The sequence below is a fragment of the Zootoca vivipara genome, chromosome 1 (genome assembly GCF_965207765.1).
Source record: "Zootoca vivipara chromosome 1, rZooViv2.hap1.1, whole genome shotgun sequence".
NCBI lineage: Eukaryota > Metazoa > Chordata > Lepidosauria > Squamata > Lacertidae > Zootoca > Zootoca vivipara.
The window spans coordinates 70,933,953-70,950,767 of record NC_142582.1 but is presented as its reverse complement, the minus strand read 5'-3'; the positions used below and the strand labels follow the sequence as shown (position 1 = coordinate 70,950,767).

The 16,815-nt window shown below is 38.2% G+C and overlaps 1 protein-coding gene and 1 long non-coding RNA gene across 2 annotated transcripts in view; one reads left to right on the top strand and one right to left on the bottom strand.

Annotated features, from left to right (window-relative positions):
• CCDC73 (coiled-coil domain containing 73) overlaps positions 1 to 15,982 on the bottom strand; it is a 47,583-nt gene extending 31,601 nt beyond the window's left edge. Inside the window, exons 1-5 of the mRNA XM_035118190.3 lie at positions 15,754 to 15,982; positions 4,791 to 4,862; positions 3,692 to 3,763; positions 3,363 to 3,398; positions 2,046 to 2,120 (exon numbers count right to left, since the gene is read on the bottom strand). Of these exons, the coding sequence (XP_034974081.3) occupies positions 2,046 to 2,120; positions 3,363 to 3,398; positions 3,692 to 3,763; positions 4,791 to 4,862; positions 15,754 to 15,885 (387 nt within the window). The 5' untranslated portion in view covers positions 15,886 to 15,982. The remainder of the gene's footprint in view (positions 1 to 2,045; positions 2,121 to 3,362; positions 3,399 to 3,691; positions 3,764 to 4,790; positions 4,863 to 15,753) is intronic.
• The window catches only part of LOC148687621 (uncharacterized), a 23,852-nt gene continuing 7,711 nt past the window's right edge, over positions 675 to 16,815 (top strand). Inside the window, exon 1 of the long non-coding RNA XR_015946306.1 lies at positions 675 to 797. This is a non-coding gene — a long non-coding RNA (uncharacterized LOC148687621). The remainder of the gene's footprint in view (positions 798 to 16,815) is intronic.

The following is a 16,815-nucleotide window of genomic DNA, read 5'->3' as shown; positions in this document are numbered from 1 at the left end:
CTTTTAAAATAATATCAGCATTAACCAGATTATGTTAAAAAACAAGGTATGGCATCAACATAATCAAGCTATCTATAAAAAGTAAATGATAAACTAGTATAATCAGCATAATATTAATGACAAGCAAAATGTCCACTGTTGCATAGTGAAAAGGCACTTTTGAGTAAGAACAGTTTGGGAAAATGCCCTATTGTTATTTAACTTTAACATTTAACTTTAACTTTACATTTACATTTAAATTTAGATATGTCTGAGTGTTTAATAGCACAAAGGAAGTTAGTATGGTTTTTGTATGATTTCAGAATATACTTTAATAAATTAAATTTTCCTGGTCTGGTCTAATATTTTATTTGATTCCCTTTCTAAACCGGTCTAATTTTATAAAACTTATTCAACTTAGATCAAACAAATCTAACTTAATCATTTTCATTTGAGCAGCCCAATTATATTTAATCAATTACTTCAGAGTTAATGTTTAGGGGAAATTAATTAAGTGTCTTACGATGAAGTTTTGTTCTTGCTAGTGAGGGATGAAATGTTTACTTTAGGATGAAGCTCCTACTACTACTGTAGACAAGGCTGGAATTTTCATCAGAAGAACTAAATAAGCCTAACACTGAACTTCAGAAGTACAATTGTTAACAACCTGAAAGAATAGCTGTGTCAATCCCAAAGAAGAAGAAAAATAAGACGTCCACAGGAATCCATATGAGTGTCAAGGGAATAACTGTTCTAAGATCCCAGAACTGTAGCAGGGTAATTTGCTCTCATTTTAGCAAGGTGAAAAAAATTTCATGGTAAGTCCAATTCTTCCCTTGTTTTTGTTGGTGGGGGACAACAGATTGCTATGGGACTTCCAAGAACTGTTCATTCAAGAAAGTTTTGTGAACATTTTACTGTACCGTAAAACTGCATCAATTTTATAAAAATGATTGAATGGGCTGATAGAGGACCAAGCGACAGTTTTGCAAATCTCATCCAAATGAGCGTTGATCTCAAAAGCTGGCAAAATTACTGCTCCTTTAAAGAAGTGAGCAACTATACTCTGTGGAAAAGTCACTCCTTTAAATAGAGTGGATTTAAGAGTGGATTTCTCATGGAGTATTTCCTAACGGGAGAAAAAACCCTCATTTTTTCTGGACTAATGAATAGTTTTACTAAATCTGAGAAACACAGATGACAAGGCAAGTATGGAACTCTAAGAAGAACTGCTGCCTTATCTTGCCTGATTTTCTTTATTGGCTTTCTGAGGAATTGTGGGAAAGGTATATAGCCATCTCCTTGGCCATTTTGCTCCACAGGACTCTGGAGAGTCTGCTGCATGTGTAGTTCAGTTGAGATGCAAACAGAACCAAAACTGTGCATCCCTAGCTAGATGAGGAATTGCATATACAAAATAAGACAAAATAACTAGTAGGAATAGTGTTAGACTTAGAATACAGAGTTTATACCCCTCCTCAGCCACAAAACATTGGGACAATTACAGTGGTACCTCGGGTTAAGAACTTAATTCATTCTGGAGGTCCGTTCTTAACCTGAAACTGTTCTTAACCTGAGGTACCAACTTTAGCTAATAGGGCCTCCTGTTGCTGCCGCGCCGCTGCCACACAATTTCTGTTCTCATCCTGAAGCAAAGTTCTTAACCCGAGGTACTATTTCTGGGTTAGCAGAGTCTGTAACCTGAAGTGTCTGTAACCCGAGGTACCACTGTACTGAGTCTAACCTACCTCATAGTTTTGTTGTAAAAATAAAGGGGAGTCATTTATTTTATTTTCTGTGTTTATATGGTGCCTTAAGCTCTTTTGAGGAGCAGCAGAAAACAATCACTTGAATAGATTCCCCAGCCCAATGTAGGAGCCATGCAAAAAGTCCTGGATTAGACAACCTCTTGTTTGGGAAAGAAAGTAGGGGGCTGCATTGTGTCCCTGCTCCCCCACCAACTAATTGTTAATTGGCAGAACATGCACAGTCTTGGCTACTTCATGGACACTCTACTGGAACAGGGCCCAAATAAATCAGGCTGTATGAGTACGGAGCTAACGTACCTGTAACATTTTTAATGTTTCTTTCAGTCCTTCCATTTCTCTTTCTTTTGATTTCATAGCAAGTAAACATTTTCCCTTCAAATAAGCATAATATTTTGTTAGAAAAAGGAAATATAAAATGACAAATTTCTCAGCTAAGGGACATAAGAACAGGTCTCTTGAGATGTATTAATAACTTTGCACATCGTAATCTATTCTATATGCAAAAGTCTTGAGGATAATTACTTCTGTTCTTCAAAACACTGCAATATAAAACTCCATCCACTTCAACAAAACACTATACTAAAGCACAGTGGGTTCAAATAAAGAGTGATAAAAGCCTGCTAAAGACTTTGTAGGAGATATGGATCCTGTCATCATTCAGTTGAAGTCAACATCACTTTTTCAAAATAAATATGCTACATTCTCTATTCAGAGACTATTTAGATGACTCTTTTGCTGAAAAATACACTGCTCCTTGCCTTTATTCTGCAGCGTTGTTGCTCTGCTTACTCCCTCTCTGTTGAATCATATAACTAATCACTATCATGCAATTGTTACAATTTGATCTACATGTTCTGTTCAATGGTGCGAGGAACTGTATTAACACAACGTTTTGCAAAATCTGACATTTTCATTTTTTATACTCTTTTCAGTTAAAAATACTAATCCATAGTGTGTTTACTTTGTAGCACTGGATGAACATTCACTCATGATTGGGTATGAAATATGTTTCCACTTTTTCAGCCATCAGCTTGAGAATTTGATGAGACTCTGTGTTAAGTTTTACACACTCATTTTTCTTTTTGCATTTTTCAAATAATCTGCTATAACAATTTACTAATGTAAAAGATGTGCTCAAAGATTTAGGCTACTTCCAACTTGCCATATCTTGAAGTGCAAAAAAGAGGATAGCCTGAGGCAGGGAAACAAATCGCAGCATCCAGACAACCCATGCACCTGAGCCTGAGCCAAAAAAAACCCCATAAACAAACAAACAAATTCAGACATTTCCTTTGAAATGGAAAAAAGCAAAACCCAGATCAGCATGTTGGGCCCCCAAAAGAGGACATGTCTGGAATTTCCCGGACATATGGCAACCCTAATATGATCAAAGCATTAGATCACAAGGCAACACCTGATACTTCTCATGCAGAGATGTTCTACAGAGTCCTCGGCCTTTGGAGGGAACTTTTCAGTGGTTGCAAGGTCTGCCGCTGGAAGGGAAAAGCTGAAAACTCCCCATGAACACATAGAAGCCCACACTAAGCACGCTGAATCCCAACCACTAACTGACTATCCTTTTTTTTTTTTTTGACAAATGAGTCATATCATTACCTTTTCTTCTTCTGCAGCAAATAGTCTTAATTGGAACTAGAATGCCACAAGAAGGAAACAAATTTAAATAGTATGATCAACCAACATGTGTAACTTTTATTTAAGCTAGTACATTTTTAAAAATTGATTTGCTGCAATACAATACAATTCATTCTTATCCACCTCCCCAACTTCAAGGAACTTCATGTACATACTCATCCCCCACAACAAGGCTCTCATTATAGCTGAGACTTGTTGTTTTTGAGCAGTTCAACTCAACTGGTCTTGAGAATATGAATGACAATACCACTTGTATATTACTGCTGAGAAGAAATCGACTCAATGAGTACCTGTTTTTTAAAAGCTGCCATGGCTTCTGTATGCTGTTTGTTTAATGCTTCTTTATGATCCTGAAGAGCTATCTATTATTTGACAATTTAAATTAAAGAAGAACAAGATATTTAAAAAGGCATATATAAACATATTTAAAGTAAATTAAGAAAAAAATTCATTTTTAAGTTTTCTTGGTTAAAAATAAATAATCAAATTAGTGAAAATTAGTGAGATGTATAAACCTGAAAATCATAAATAAAAATTTCAAAAAAATGAAGATAAATAATCAAATAATGATTAAAGAAGGCATACAAGAATACTGTATATTCCTGCGTATAAGACTACTTTTTAACCCAGGAAAATCTTCTCAAAAGTCGGGGGTCGTTTTTTATGCCGGGTCATATTTCTTATATGGCGAGTATATCCCAAACTCTATATTTTAACTGGAAAAGTTGGGGGTCGTCTTACACGCCCAGTCGTCTTATACACCGGAATATACAGTAATAACAACACTTGCAACAAATATTCCAACCAAGAAGAAAAAGCATAGGTATATTATTGTAGTCAGAAGAAATTCATTTCTATTAAAATATAACTCTATGAATTTGGACCTGAATGAAAATGCTATTATAATGCTCATTTACTTTAAGGTATGTACAAATGATATAGTAATATTTATAGCATATTTAGAATTGCCTTTTTAAAAACTGCCACCCTCATCCACAACAGCAGTGCAACAGGGGAGCATATGGTGCCTGAGGAGACAAATTTGCATTCAAATTCCCGTACAAAATGTTTTGGTTGCCTGTAAAGCCAAGCATAACTGAAGACACTGGACTCAGAGAGAAGAGTGAAGGTGCAGTATAACACTGGCTAGAACCAAATGTACTTAAAGTACCTCATATAATGGTTCTTCACATTTAATTTTGACAGAACAAATCACTAAATTTTATAAATTCTATTGACACTGCTTCCACAAAACCTCAGAACACTACAGAAACATGTATATTAGATCAGAAACCCTATCTCACCATTCTTCAATACTGATATTAATTCCAACAGTAAAGTTTCTAAGAACAGATGCTATCAAGTTTTAACTATTTGAAGAACACTAACCTTTTGCCACTCAAGCTCCTGTACTTCAACAACAAATTTGCTAATTTGTTCCTCATATTGACTTTCAGTCTCCTAGTTTCAAAAACATACAAAAAAGGTCACTGTTTGTTTAAAAAAAATACATTTTCAAAGAAATTTTAGTTAATAAGATTAGGATAGTCATTTGTGCTCTGAATAGAATTAAATATATGTCTCACTCATTAGGAAGAATAAATTCCATCTAGTCTTAAGTATACATTAGAAACACACATCACTGTGTAATGGCTTCCTTTTAAAAAAAATGCTTCAAAGGACAAATATTATACTTGATCTTAGCCAGTAGACTAAGAAACAACAAATATTAAGTGGCAGAAACTAACCATCTCACCAATAACTGTTTATAATTAATAACAAACCATTATTTCACCAATATATATTTTCCTGCTCCTTCATCCTAAAAAAAGAAAAAATCATACTGGAGGCAGGCAGTGCACAAACTTCAGGCTGTGAGGAATTTCATCAGACATAAGAATACAGGAAATTGCCTTATAATGAAGCAGACCATTGATTCACCTAGCTCCATGGGCATAGCCAGAATTTATGATGGGAGGGGGGGCACAGAACCAAGTTGTTTGTTAAGTATTTCTATTTAATTACTGTACTTGATTTAGGTGGGCAGCTGCCCTCCACCCCCACCCCCCTTTGGCTACACCCATGCCTAGCTCAGTACTGTCCACACTTACTGGTATCAGCTATTCAGGGTTTTAGATAGGAGAAATTCTCAGCCATAGCTGGAGATATCAGGATTTGAACCTGAGACTTCACCACAAAAAGCAGGTGTTCAGCCACTGAGCTACATCCCTTCCCACATCATCTCGTAGCTGGGAGACCTGGGTAAAAACACCCCCTCAGCCATGAAGCTCAATGAGTGACCTTGGGCCAGTCACTGTCTCTCAATCTAACCTACCTCACAGGGTTGTTGTAAGGATAAAATGGGAAGGGGGGAGCCACATATGCCACCTTGAGCTCCTTAGAGGAAAGGTGGGGCCTAAATGTAATAAGAAATAGAAAGTTGACTTAGGAAGAAAAAACCAGAAGGTGACCCAATCATGACAGAAGTAAATCTTCCTTAACTGGCAAGACTCTCAACTCTGAGATTATCCTGGGCAAAGTGATAGCTACAAGGAAAAATGCATTTAAGGGGGACTCAAATGGGGAGGGGGCAGTGAAAAGGGGGATCAAATTAAGGTGAGTATCTTAGACCTAATCTAAAAATGATGGGACACTCATACCGGTAGTTGTTTGATCAATATGTTGCTCATTTTGACATCAGAAAGGGTGGACAGGTAAGAACAGCTAAACCACCCCTTCCTTATCTCTTCCCCATTTATTACACAGTCCAGCTCACTTCGGATATAGACATTCAGCTGGGGAAAAGTGCACAGAATGATGGGAGGGTAAGAAAAGGAAGGGGTTTAGCTCCCTCTAGCACTGTGCTTTCTTGATGCTAAAATCAGGTCCCACCTTCTTATATGTGGACTGGGCAGACAAATCTACAGCAAACATGGCTGCTCTAGTAAAGAGAATGAAATGGAAGGGCAAGTTCTTCTCTACCCATCACAACTCCATCCTCTTCTCTAGCAAGGGGTTTGCATTAAGTTCATACATCGGACCACAAACATATCCCCCCCCCAAAAAAACGGAATTTATATACCAGTACCGTGTTTCTCATATTATAAGACACGTCTTATATTTATTTTTTCCTCAAAAAAACACACTATGGCTTATTTTCAAGGGATGTCTTATTTTTTTCCTCCTCATCCTGCCGCGGCCGGCATTGCTGCTGCGCCTATCACTATGTCTTATTTTCGGGGTATGGCTTATATTCCTTGAATGCTTAAAATCCTGCTATGGCTTATTTTATGGGTATGTCTTAAAATATGAGAAACAGGGTATATAAGTATCTGAAATTCAGTATGTTGCTTTTCCTCAAAACAGACTTATAGCAGCGAGCAACAATCAAACACTTCAATCAAAATACTGTAAAAGCCAGTATTGGAGAGATGTAATCTGAGCAAGCAATAAAACAAATAATTATAAGCTTTATTAAAATGATTCACAGTGAATCCTATAAAGATGCACTCAGAACTTCAGAAGTAAACCTCATTGAATATGATGGGACATAATTCCTGATAAGTACCTACAGGCCTGCAGCCATAGCTACTTTCAGAAAAGAGGTTCCTCAAGATTGGGCCCACAACGATGAACCACAGCCTATGCATAAGATCTTCTTTCATTTACATTTAATTCAGTTTAGTACACAAATACTTTTAAAACATATTATTTCTCCCCTCCCTTTCCTTCAACATAGCCTTCCTGATTTCAAGCACCATATAAAGGTTCCTCCCAGTTAAAAACAATGGATTTTTAATGACACCTACATATCCAACCACCATTAATACCTCCGTACACATAAGACAAAGATAATCAAATTAAGCAGGAAAACCCAAATGAGAAATGAAGGCAGAAAGAAGACCGTGGAAATAAAATGAAAGTTTCAAAGAGAGGGAGAAAAGAAAATGGGAGGAGAAAAAAATACTCCCCCATAAAGGCTTCTTTTAACACTGCATATATTAGTACAAAGTTTCCTCACATGTTTTTTATACAGGAGGATTAATATGACAGGAGGGAGAGTTCATATTGGCTGAAATGCTTCCTGAGATATGTGAGTTTCAAAGCCTCAACAGATTTATAGGTCAAAACCAGTCCCTCTAATTGCGTCTGAAAGCTAATAGTTAATTGCACAATTTTTGCAGGACAAGCTTTATGTTCCCACTGACCCACTTCTGTCAGAAGACAGGCTTCTTCGTTTTGTATTCCCCGAAGCTCCCAAATGCTATTCAAAGAATATTCCAATTAGAGCCAATCTACAAAAGTATGAATCATTTTCTGCAAGATACCTATTTTCCAGAGAAGGTCACAGTAGATGCAACTGAAAAAGTCAATCCTAGACAAAGTTGCCACCTGAGAATTCAGAAGCAAAACCTGGTCCACGAGCCCTTGCAAACAGTGAGTCTGGCTAGCCAGAAGAGCACAAACATCATCAGCAATGCAAGGCCTTCTCTTTCGTCTAGAGGTCAGGTCTGTGCTCCTTCAACTACCATCAATTCCAACTTGCCTGTTTACTACAATTGATAGCAATAGTGTCTTTCAATATAGGTTGAAAACCAGGAGTGTTGGTTACTGACCTGATGTTGCAGCCAAATGTTTTAATCTTAACATGTTCAGATTGTTATTATGTGTTATACTATAACCAATACTAAAGTTATGAATACAGAAAGCCATCTTGCACGTAGTCAAACCGTCTGTCTATCTAGCTCTGTCAATGACTCCCTACAATGACTACCGTAGCAACAGTTCTCCAGGGTTTCAGAAAGGGGTTTCTGCCAATCCTCTGACTGCTTGATACTTATCTACTGTCATAAACCCGCAAAGCCTTTGCTTCTGTGATTATAGTATTGTTTGCAGAGTATTACAAATGTCATGTGGCGTAAAAGTAAGGCAGATAAACACAAAAATATAAAAGCTCATAAAAAAACCTTTCTGCACTCCCTAAGTGAGTAATATTCTGTAACTACAACAAAATAGTTTTCTTATAATTATCTATAAACACTGAATCCGGATGCAACTTCTATTACAGTACTCCCCCATCAGGGACAAAAGCCAATTATTTTGAATACCCTATGACTTTTCAGAGAAGGGGGAGTATGCTCTCAAACAATTTATTTACAAATGCTGTTAAAATGTGCTTATGAGTAAAGCACACATTAATGAAAAGCAGAAACATGATACATTATTAGTAAAAATCCTGTAGAAAACAGCCAGTAAAGTATACTTGTGTATTCTGTTTCCCGCCCCCCCAGGAGAAGCAACTGGGAAAGGGCAATTTTCAGCAGAAAAATGGCCAGATGGGAAAGGGTTAAAAAACCTACCTCCCTACCTCCCTACCTCCCTCCCCTTTTCTATTCTTGACATCAGCTGTTATTTATTTAATTATTTTAAATGAAAATGCTACATGCAACTGGGTGCAGGTAGTGCCAAGTTCAGAACTTAGTAAAGACAACTGTGTTCCTGTTTATAGATGCTTTTCTATATTACCGGTATGCAGAATTATTTCTGGCATTGCCACAAATGGACAGGGTGATGCTAAATGGTTAACAGAGCTACATAAGTCAGGGGTATTGCCTACAGCTTCCAGCAGAAAACCACTTTCTATAGTGTGGAAAATTTAAGAAGTACCGTAGGCTGCTGTTTGACAGAAGGGATGGGCCAATCAGTCAATTTCCTATTTCTATGTCAATTCTACATGTCAATTCTGCCCCAATTCTGCAGTGATCTGTAATTTTTTAAAAAATCCATACAAAAATCAATTATTTAAATCCATATTTAAATAAGTATTTGTAACACAATGCATGTTTAAATACATATTTTATCTCAATACACACATTTCAAAATGTATTTTACTCTAATGTATTTTATACACTTTGATGTGTTATTCGACCCAAGAACTGTATTGTAAAATTCACTGAAGTGCAGATCTGAAGGTTCATTTATTAATTTGAGATGTGCAAATTAGTTCATTTCACTTAAAAATGCAGACCAAACAAAATTCTCTTCCATTTCTATTTGACAGTGGGACCTACGTACTATAGCTAATAGTATGTTTTGTTAGCATTTCTGGATCTAAGCAATTTACTTGGAAGTTCATTAGGATTGGGTTATAAGATTGCTTAGGAATTGTTTAGAAATAATGACATTTTAGGAGATCAGCACTTAAGTTTGTAGGAAAGGAAGGAGAAGAATGGAAATGAAAGGAAACTTTGTTTCCACTGTGATACAAATTATTTTGCTGGTGAACTGCCCATTGACAGTTGCTTAAATATGCATCAGAACAAGGAGCAACAAATTATCACCTCCACTGATCTGTTCCCACACAATTCATGTATCTAGTGGCATACAATAAGAGAACTGGGTCAATATTAACAAAATTAATATCAATAGGGACAAATATAAGGTTCTACACTAGGGGTGGAAGAGCCAGCTGCACAAATATAATATAGCTGGAACATGTTCTGAAGAGGGTGATGTATATGATAAAAGGTCTGGAAACCAAGCCTTATGAAGAATGGTTGAGGGAATTGGGTATGTTTAGCCTGGTAAAGAGAACGATAGAAGATATCATAGTCATCTTCAAATATCTAAAGGGCTGTCACATGGAAGAGGGAACAAGTTTGGTTTCTCCTGCTCCAGAGGCTGGGACCCAAACAAAAAGATTTAAGTTATAAGAAAGGAGATTCTGACTAAACATCAGGAAGAACTTTCTTACTGTAAGAGCTGTTTGACAGTGGAACGGAGTCCCAGGAGAGGTGGTGGACTCTCCTTCCTTGGAGGTTTTTAAGCAGAGGTTGGATGGCCATCTGTCATTTATGATCCTGTTGAGAATCCTGCGTTGCAGGGGATTGGACTAGATGAGCCTTGGGGTCCCTTCCAATTTTACAATTCTATTATTCTAAGGAGTCAGAGTTGCAGAATCACTGCTCCTTCCAAAATGCTGCTGCCTCATGCCACTCAAAGCCAAGGGCTTTGTTATTTCCATTTTCGCTGTTGTCCGCCACTGGCCTGCAGATCAGGTCCTTACTTGTGAATGGACTGGCTTAGGATCCACAACATCCTTAGCCAGCCCGGCTCTGCCCCGGCAGTATATCTCAAATAGCTTGCACCTTTAGAAACTACAGCAGGGTGTTCCAGGAAACCTGATCCCTCCTAACCAGCTCTTCTTTCTTTCTCTCTTTCTTTCTTTCTGTCTGTCTGTCTACAGGTAGGTAGCCGTGTTGGTCTGGATCGAAGTAAAATAAGAAGTAAAATCTGAAGAAGTGTGCATGCACACGAAAGCTCATACCAAAATAAAAACTTAGTTGGTCTTTAAGGTGCTACTGAAGGAATTTTTTTATTTTGTCTGTCTGTCTGTCTGTCTGTCTGTCTGTCTGTCTGTCTGTCTTCCTCCTCCTCCTCCTCCTCCTCCTCCTCCTCCTCCTCCTCCTTCTTGCTCTATCATCACTCATTGCCAAGTAAGATTGTCTTTCATGGACATGGTCTTAACAGTGAGTCCGTAAGTGACTGTGGAGGGCAATTCTGGATCCACACATCCTTCCACAGTGGGGACATAGGTTTCCGGGCAGGTGGAAGAAGGTGGAGGGATACCTCTGCTAAATACTAATCCCCTCCAGGAGCACAAATTTTGGGTTAGGATTGCTCCCAAAAGATTTAAGGTTGTTTTTTTATTAAACAAATAAATTTAGCTGGTCTCCAGTTAACCACTGTTACTCCCCTCCCCCTTCATTCTAAACTGGAAGTTTTAAAAACTTATACATTCTATCTTGAAACATCCATGCAACACATTAAAAAGAAAACTTTCTTATGTTTAGGAGGGAAACTGTATTTAATTTTAAGACGATAACAAGAGACACAAAACCTTTAGAAGTCTTTATATTTTATTAGCTGCCTTAGGACTACAAGGATTTAAGTGTTTTTACAAAAACACCACCATAACAATAAAAGAGGAGTCATTTGATGGTTTATTTACTCGTTATAACCTTTAGAAAGTGTCAAGCCTTTGTAAAGTGCTTCCTTCAGGCTGTAGTTTTACAAGATAGGCTGTACATTGGTCAAGCCCCCCTGATTCTTGACCCTGAACAGATTTAGGAACAGAGTACAGCTGGCTCACATCCAAGCAACCCAAACTAGGTACTTTTACCATCTTTTTCAAACTCATAATCCACCTCCTACGAAATTGCAAAATCCATTTCTTTCATGCTGCTCAATCAAACAGTTCTCAGACTTCCAAATTACTTCACAGTCCTTTTTAGGACACCCTGCAATGGGCCTACATAAACTAGATGTTGAAGCAAAACTTGTTAATACTGTACAGGCAAAACTCAACTTGGGGTTACATTCCAGGGACAGCACATAAAACAAAAATCAAGTATAGTCAAATCACATGTGGTTCACTAGCGGGTAGGATTTAAAAGTATTTTTTTCCCAGATGCCCAACCCTTTTCTGCACCCTTTTAATTTTTAATTTTGCCAACCATGTAAAGCTAAATGTGCACAAGTTAAATGAGCATAAGTTGTGAGTTACCTGTACCTAAAGAACATTTCTAAAGTTCAAAGCCCGCTATAGCACGTTTTAAGAAAAAAGGAGTGGGCTCTGTCCCTGGTCCCCAGACACAGATAATAGGCAGCAACAAGGAAACAAAATTTTAAAGAGTGGAGATGGCTAATGCATGAATAAGTTGTTTCTCTAACCATGCATGATACATAAGTACACTTAAGAATTGGTAATGCCCGAGATATTTCTTCAGGCCATGCTGCAAAGTAGCTGCCCTTGCACACAAAACAGCTTATGTAAGTGTAATTAGATGAGGGGGTGGCCTGAAGGACACACCCCTCCCAGTTTATGACTGGGATTGTAAAAAGAGACTACAGTGGTACCTCTGGTTAAGAACTTAATTCGTTCTGGAGGTCCGTTCTTAACCTGAAACTGTTCTTAACCTGAAGCACCACTTTAGGTAATGGGGCCTCCTGCTGCCGCTGCACCACCGGAGCACAATTTCTGTTCTCATCCTGAAGCAAATTTCTTAACCTACGGGACCGCCTCTCCTGGTATGCCCCGCGGAGGACCTTAAGGTCCACAAACAACAATATACTGGAGATCCCGAGCCATAAGGTGGCTAGATGGGCCTCTACTAGGGCCAGGGCCTTTTCAGTATTGGCCCCAACTTGGTGGAACGCTCTTTCACAGGAGACCAGGGCCCTGCGGGATTTGTCATCTTTCCGCAGGGCCTGCAAGACAGAGCTGTTCCGCCTAGCCTTTGGGCTGGACTTAAGTCTGACCCCTGTGTTTTTCCTCCCTCATGGTTTGGATTTATGGACTACTTAAAATGAGGCTGCATTTTAAATTTTAATATTGTATTTTAATTAATTGCTTGTTATGTTTTATTGTAATTTTATTGGTGTTAGCCACCCTGAGCCCGGTTTTGACTGGGGAGGGCGGGGTATAAATAAAAATTTATTATTATTATTATAACCTGAGGTACTATTTCTGGGTTAGTGGAGTTTGTAACCAGAAGCGTTTGTAACCTGAAGCATTTGTAACCCGAGGTACCACTGTAGAGTTGTACCTCAGGTTACGAACACCTCGGGTTATGAACTCCGCAAACCCGGAAGTATTTTCGCCGTGCGTGCGTTCTGCGCATGTGCAAAGTGCGGAAATTGCACTTTGCGCATGCGCAAAATGGCACTTCGGGTTACGACCATTTCGGGTTACGGACTGCGTCCCGGAACGGATTGTGTTCGTAACCTGAGGTACCACTGTACTAGGATGCTTCCATGAAGAGGCTTAATACTATAAGCAGGTAACTGGCAACATAGTGTTTAAAAACTTAATCGGCTTTTTCCTGGAAAAGAGAAATCTGGATTCAATAGGGGGCATTCTGATGCCAATACTACCATGAGGATGCTGCAAATAATTTGCATGCATCAGCAGCACAAATCCCACAATAAGTACCCATACAGAAACATCCCTAGAGTGGCTCAAACTGGTTGAAACTTAGCCTAGCAAATTCCCTTTCATTGAACGGATTGGCATTGGTGAGAGTGAAATGCTGGTTCTTGTATAACTAAGGTAATGGCCAGAGTTTTCTTCTAGAAAGGGACATATTCTTCTTCCCTCTTTTCTGTTTTCCAATGCTCAGAAAACTGGAGTGAGCAGAACAATACAAAGGAATAATTCACTGTTATGTACAGTTTATAACAAAGATACCCAGAGCACTATTCCGTTGCCACAGGTCATGCATGTGCAAACAGGATTCAAGTCCTCAGCCAGAAGGGACTTGGAAAGCGGCTGAGGCTACTACAACACAGCACCAAGTTCACTGTGAGACATGCCACAGGGAATGGCCAGTCTCAGTTTTAAAATATTTCCTGAATCTTGTGATCAGTCTGGACAGCTGATTCCTTTAGCAGCTACACTTATCTCTTTTACTCTGCCTCTGATGTTTTTCAGGGCAATGCCTTCTTACATACCTCCAAACAGAGAAACAAGAAGATGGTATCAGTATGCTAGGAGAAACCACAAGGTTTGAATTAATCTTTTTTCAAAATCCCAAAAGGCCAAAGCCAGCCCAATGTGGTCTGAGAATGATTAATAGGATTAATAGTCACAGAATTTGGAGTGACAGAATATTAAAAATGAGACATGTGTCTGTAAATACTGGATGTTATGCTTGAAAAGAATATTATATTGGGATGGGAGATACACCACAACATTTTGTGCAAGTCCAACTTGTTCCCTCTAATAGTGAACTTAAGTGGATGTGGGGGTGGGCACTGATGCAGACCTTTTAAACCAGGCACTCCCAAACTACGGCCCTCCAGATGTTTTTGGCCTACAACTCCCATGATCCCTAGCTAACAGGACCAGTGGTCAGGGATGATGGGAATTGTAGTCCAAAACAACTGGAGGGCCGAAGTTTGGGGATGCCTGTTTTAAACCAACACTGAAACTTCACTCACATCAAGCATAGACTACTGTAATGCCTAGTATTTGGAGCTAAGGATTGCCAGAAAGCTTCAGCTGGCTTTGACCAGTGATTAAAGTGATATATGTGTTTTACCAGGCATCTCCTATCAATGTTATAGCAGTATCAAAGCTAAGAGATTATGGTGCTGAAATGCCCTTTTTCCAATGTTCCATGGTGTTTTGCCTGTATCCAGGATCCTCATTTCTTGCCACTTTCACCACTCCTTTTAACCTGTGAAATTCCTCAAGGGAAGAGTTGCCAGTCATTTTAGGCGTATGGGCACATTTGAGTTTAATGTGTGGGCACCACGCCCTCTGATCACTTTTCCATTCCGCAGTCAATCACATACATGGACACATAGACATGCAAAGTAAGTGACAGAAAGAGAGGAAGTGCATGCACATGAAGTCTGGTTTTCCAAGGGATCTCAGTAAAAGTCAAATCCAGAAGGAAAGCAAACAGAGCTGCAATGTGCAGTGGGAAATAGCGTCACTCTTCCAACTTCTTCCTTCAGCTCTGTGTACTTTTCAAGGGAGGAAAAGTGCATGGGAGGGCTCAGAGGATTTGGGGGAAGCAGCGAATGACCTCAAGGTTGCCGTTGCATCAATGGGAACCACACTTTCAACCCCAGCCCTAAGGGTTAAAGACACTTAAATCCATAAAAAACCATCTTTCTCCACCTTTTGATTATACCATTCATGTTGAATAGCAAGGCTGTGCATAAGAAATGCATTCTTATGACTGTGGAACTCCTTTCTACTAGCCACCAATACTGTATAGCATTTTCTAAAAGCTGTGTAAAACCCAGTTTAGGTTGGCTTCCAACAGCAAAGGCTAACCAAGCATGGATAAATTTTAATACATTCTATTGTATATTTCATTTTGCATGTTTTGTTTGTTACACTGATCCATTGCCTCATACAAAGAGCCTCTTGATAATGTACAACAGAATATAAAACATATATAATTCATTAAAACATATTTAAACAATTAAAACATTAAAACGTATTTTAAAAATCCAGAAAAATACAAAGAATAAGAAGTAACGCAGCAAGTTAACAAGAGGGGATGGGAACAAGCATCAACAGCAGTAACATATAGAAATTAAAACCTCAAATGCAAGTTAAATAATCACCATTAGATTAAGCAGAGACTTAATCTCTGCTTAATCTTAGTCATGAAAAGTTGGACATGACTAAATAAAAAACTATAAATATAAAAATAAAAATAACATTAAAAAGCTTTAAAAAAAAGTTAAAAGGCTTAGAGGAATAAGAATGTCTTTAATTGCTTTACATTTCCGAATTAGATAGAAATATAGGTAAATAAGTAAATGTGCCTACCCTTCTCATACGCAATTCTTCTACTGCCTCCAGAAAACTTGTTTTAAAATCTGATAGCTGAAGAGAAATCAATGCTTCGGCGGAATTTTGTAAGGTATAGGCAGGTGCTTCCTTATTGAATTCTTCATCCATTTTAGAAATTGTATCTATAATTTTTTTACCGTGCGTTTTACTTGAAATGAAAAGAATATCATTCAGAAAATTGCTACATCAGAAAAATGGCAAGTATTGATACTGCAATTTAAAATATTAGCTAAAACTTTAAAACATATAGGTCACAATCCAATCACACTGTTGCATGTGCAGTTTACTGCCACCAACCCCTTCATAATGCTGGTAGACTTCCCACAAGGACAGAGCTGAGCTCATAGGGCACCTGCACACGCCAAATCAGTCAGGCTCTTTCTATTTAAACAGGCTCTGGCATATTGTACTCACTATATCAGTTGTACTCTATATCAGTATATCAGTTGGCATATTGTACTCACTATATCTCGCAAGAGCAGTTGCGAGCACTAATTTATATACCATAAAATAAGCTTGTATTTCAGCACTATTTGGGGATGCCCCAGTATGGTGCCCATGTTACAAATTTTAAGGAGTCAATACAAATTTGTAGCATGGGCACCCTACCATACATACAGTCATGGGAAAAAGAAAGCACACCCTCTTTGAATTCTGTGGTTTTACACATCAGGACATAATAACAATCAGTCTAGTGTTCTCTTGTGGGTACATTCTGCAATATATTCTGGATGCAGTAACTGTGAGTGGTGGATTTATTCTGCTTTACTTTCTACCATGATACTTCCCCAATGCTGCCATATTATTGCTGTCTGGAGCAGCTATAGTATAACAAAAGCAAGACAAAAATAAAAACAGAACTGAAGGAATCAAAAAATGTGCTCAGAACACATACACACACCTCTCATCAATAATAGCCTTACCAAAAGGCAATTAACAGACTTGCTGTGTATTTTAAGTTGTCACAAACAAGAATTCACATTCTTGAGCACACAGTTCATGCCAGACAAAAGAATGATAGCTCCTTAAAAAACAAAA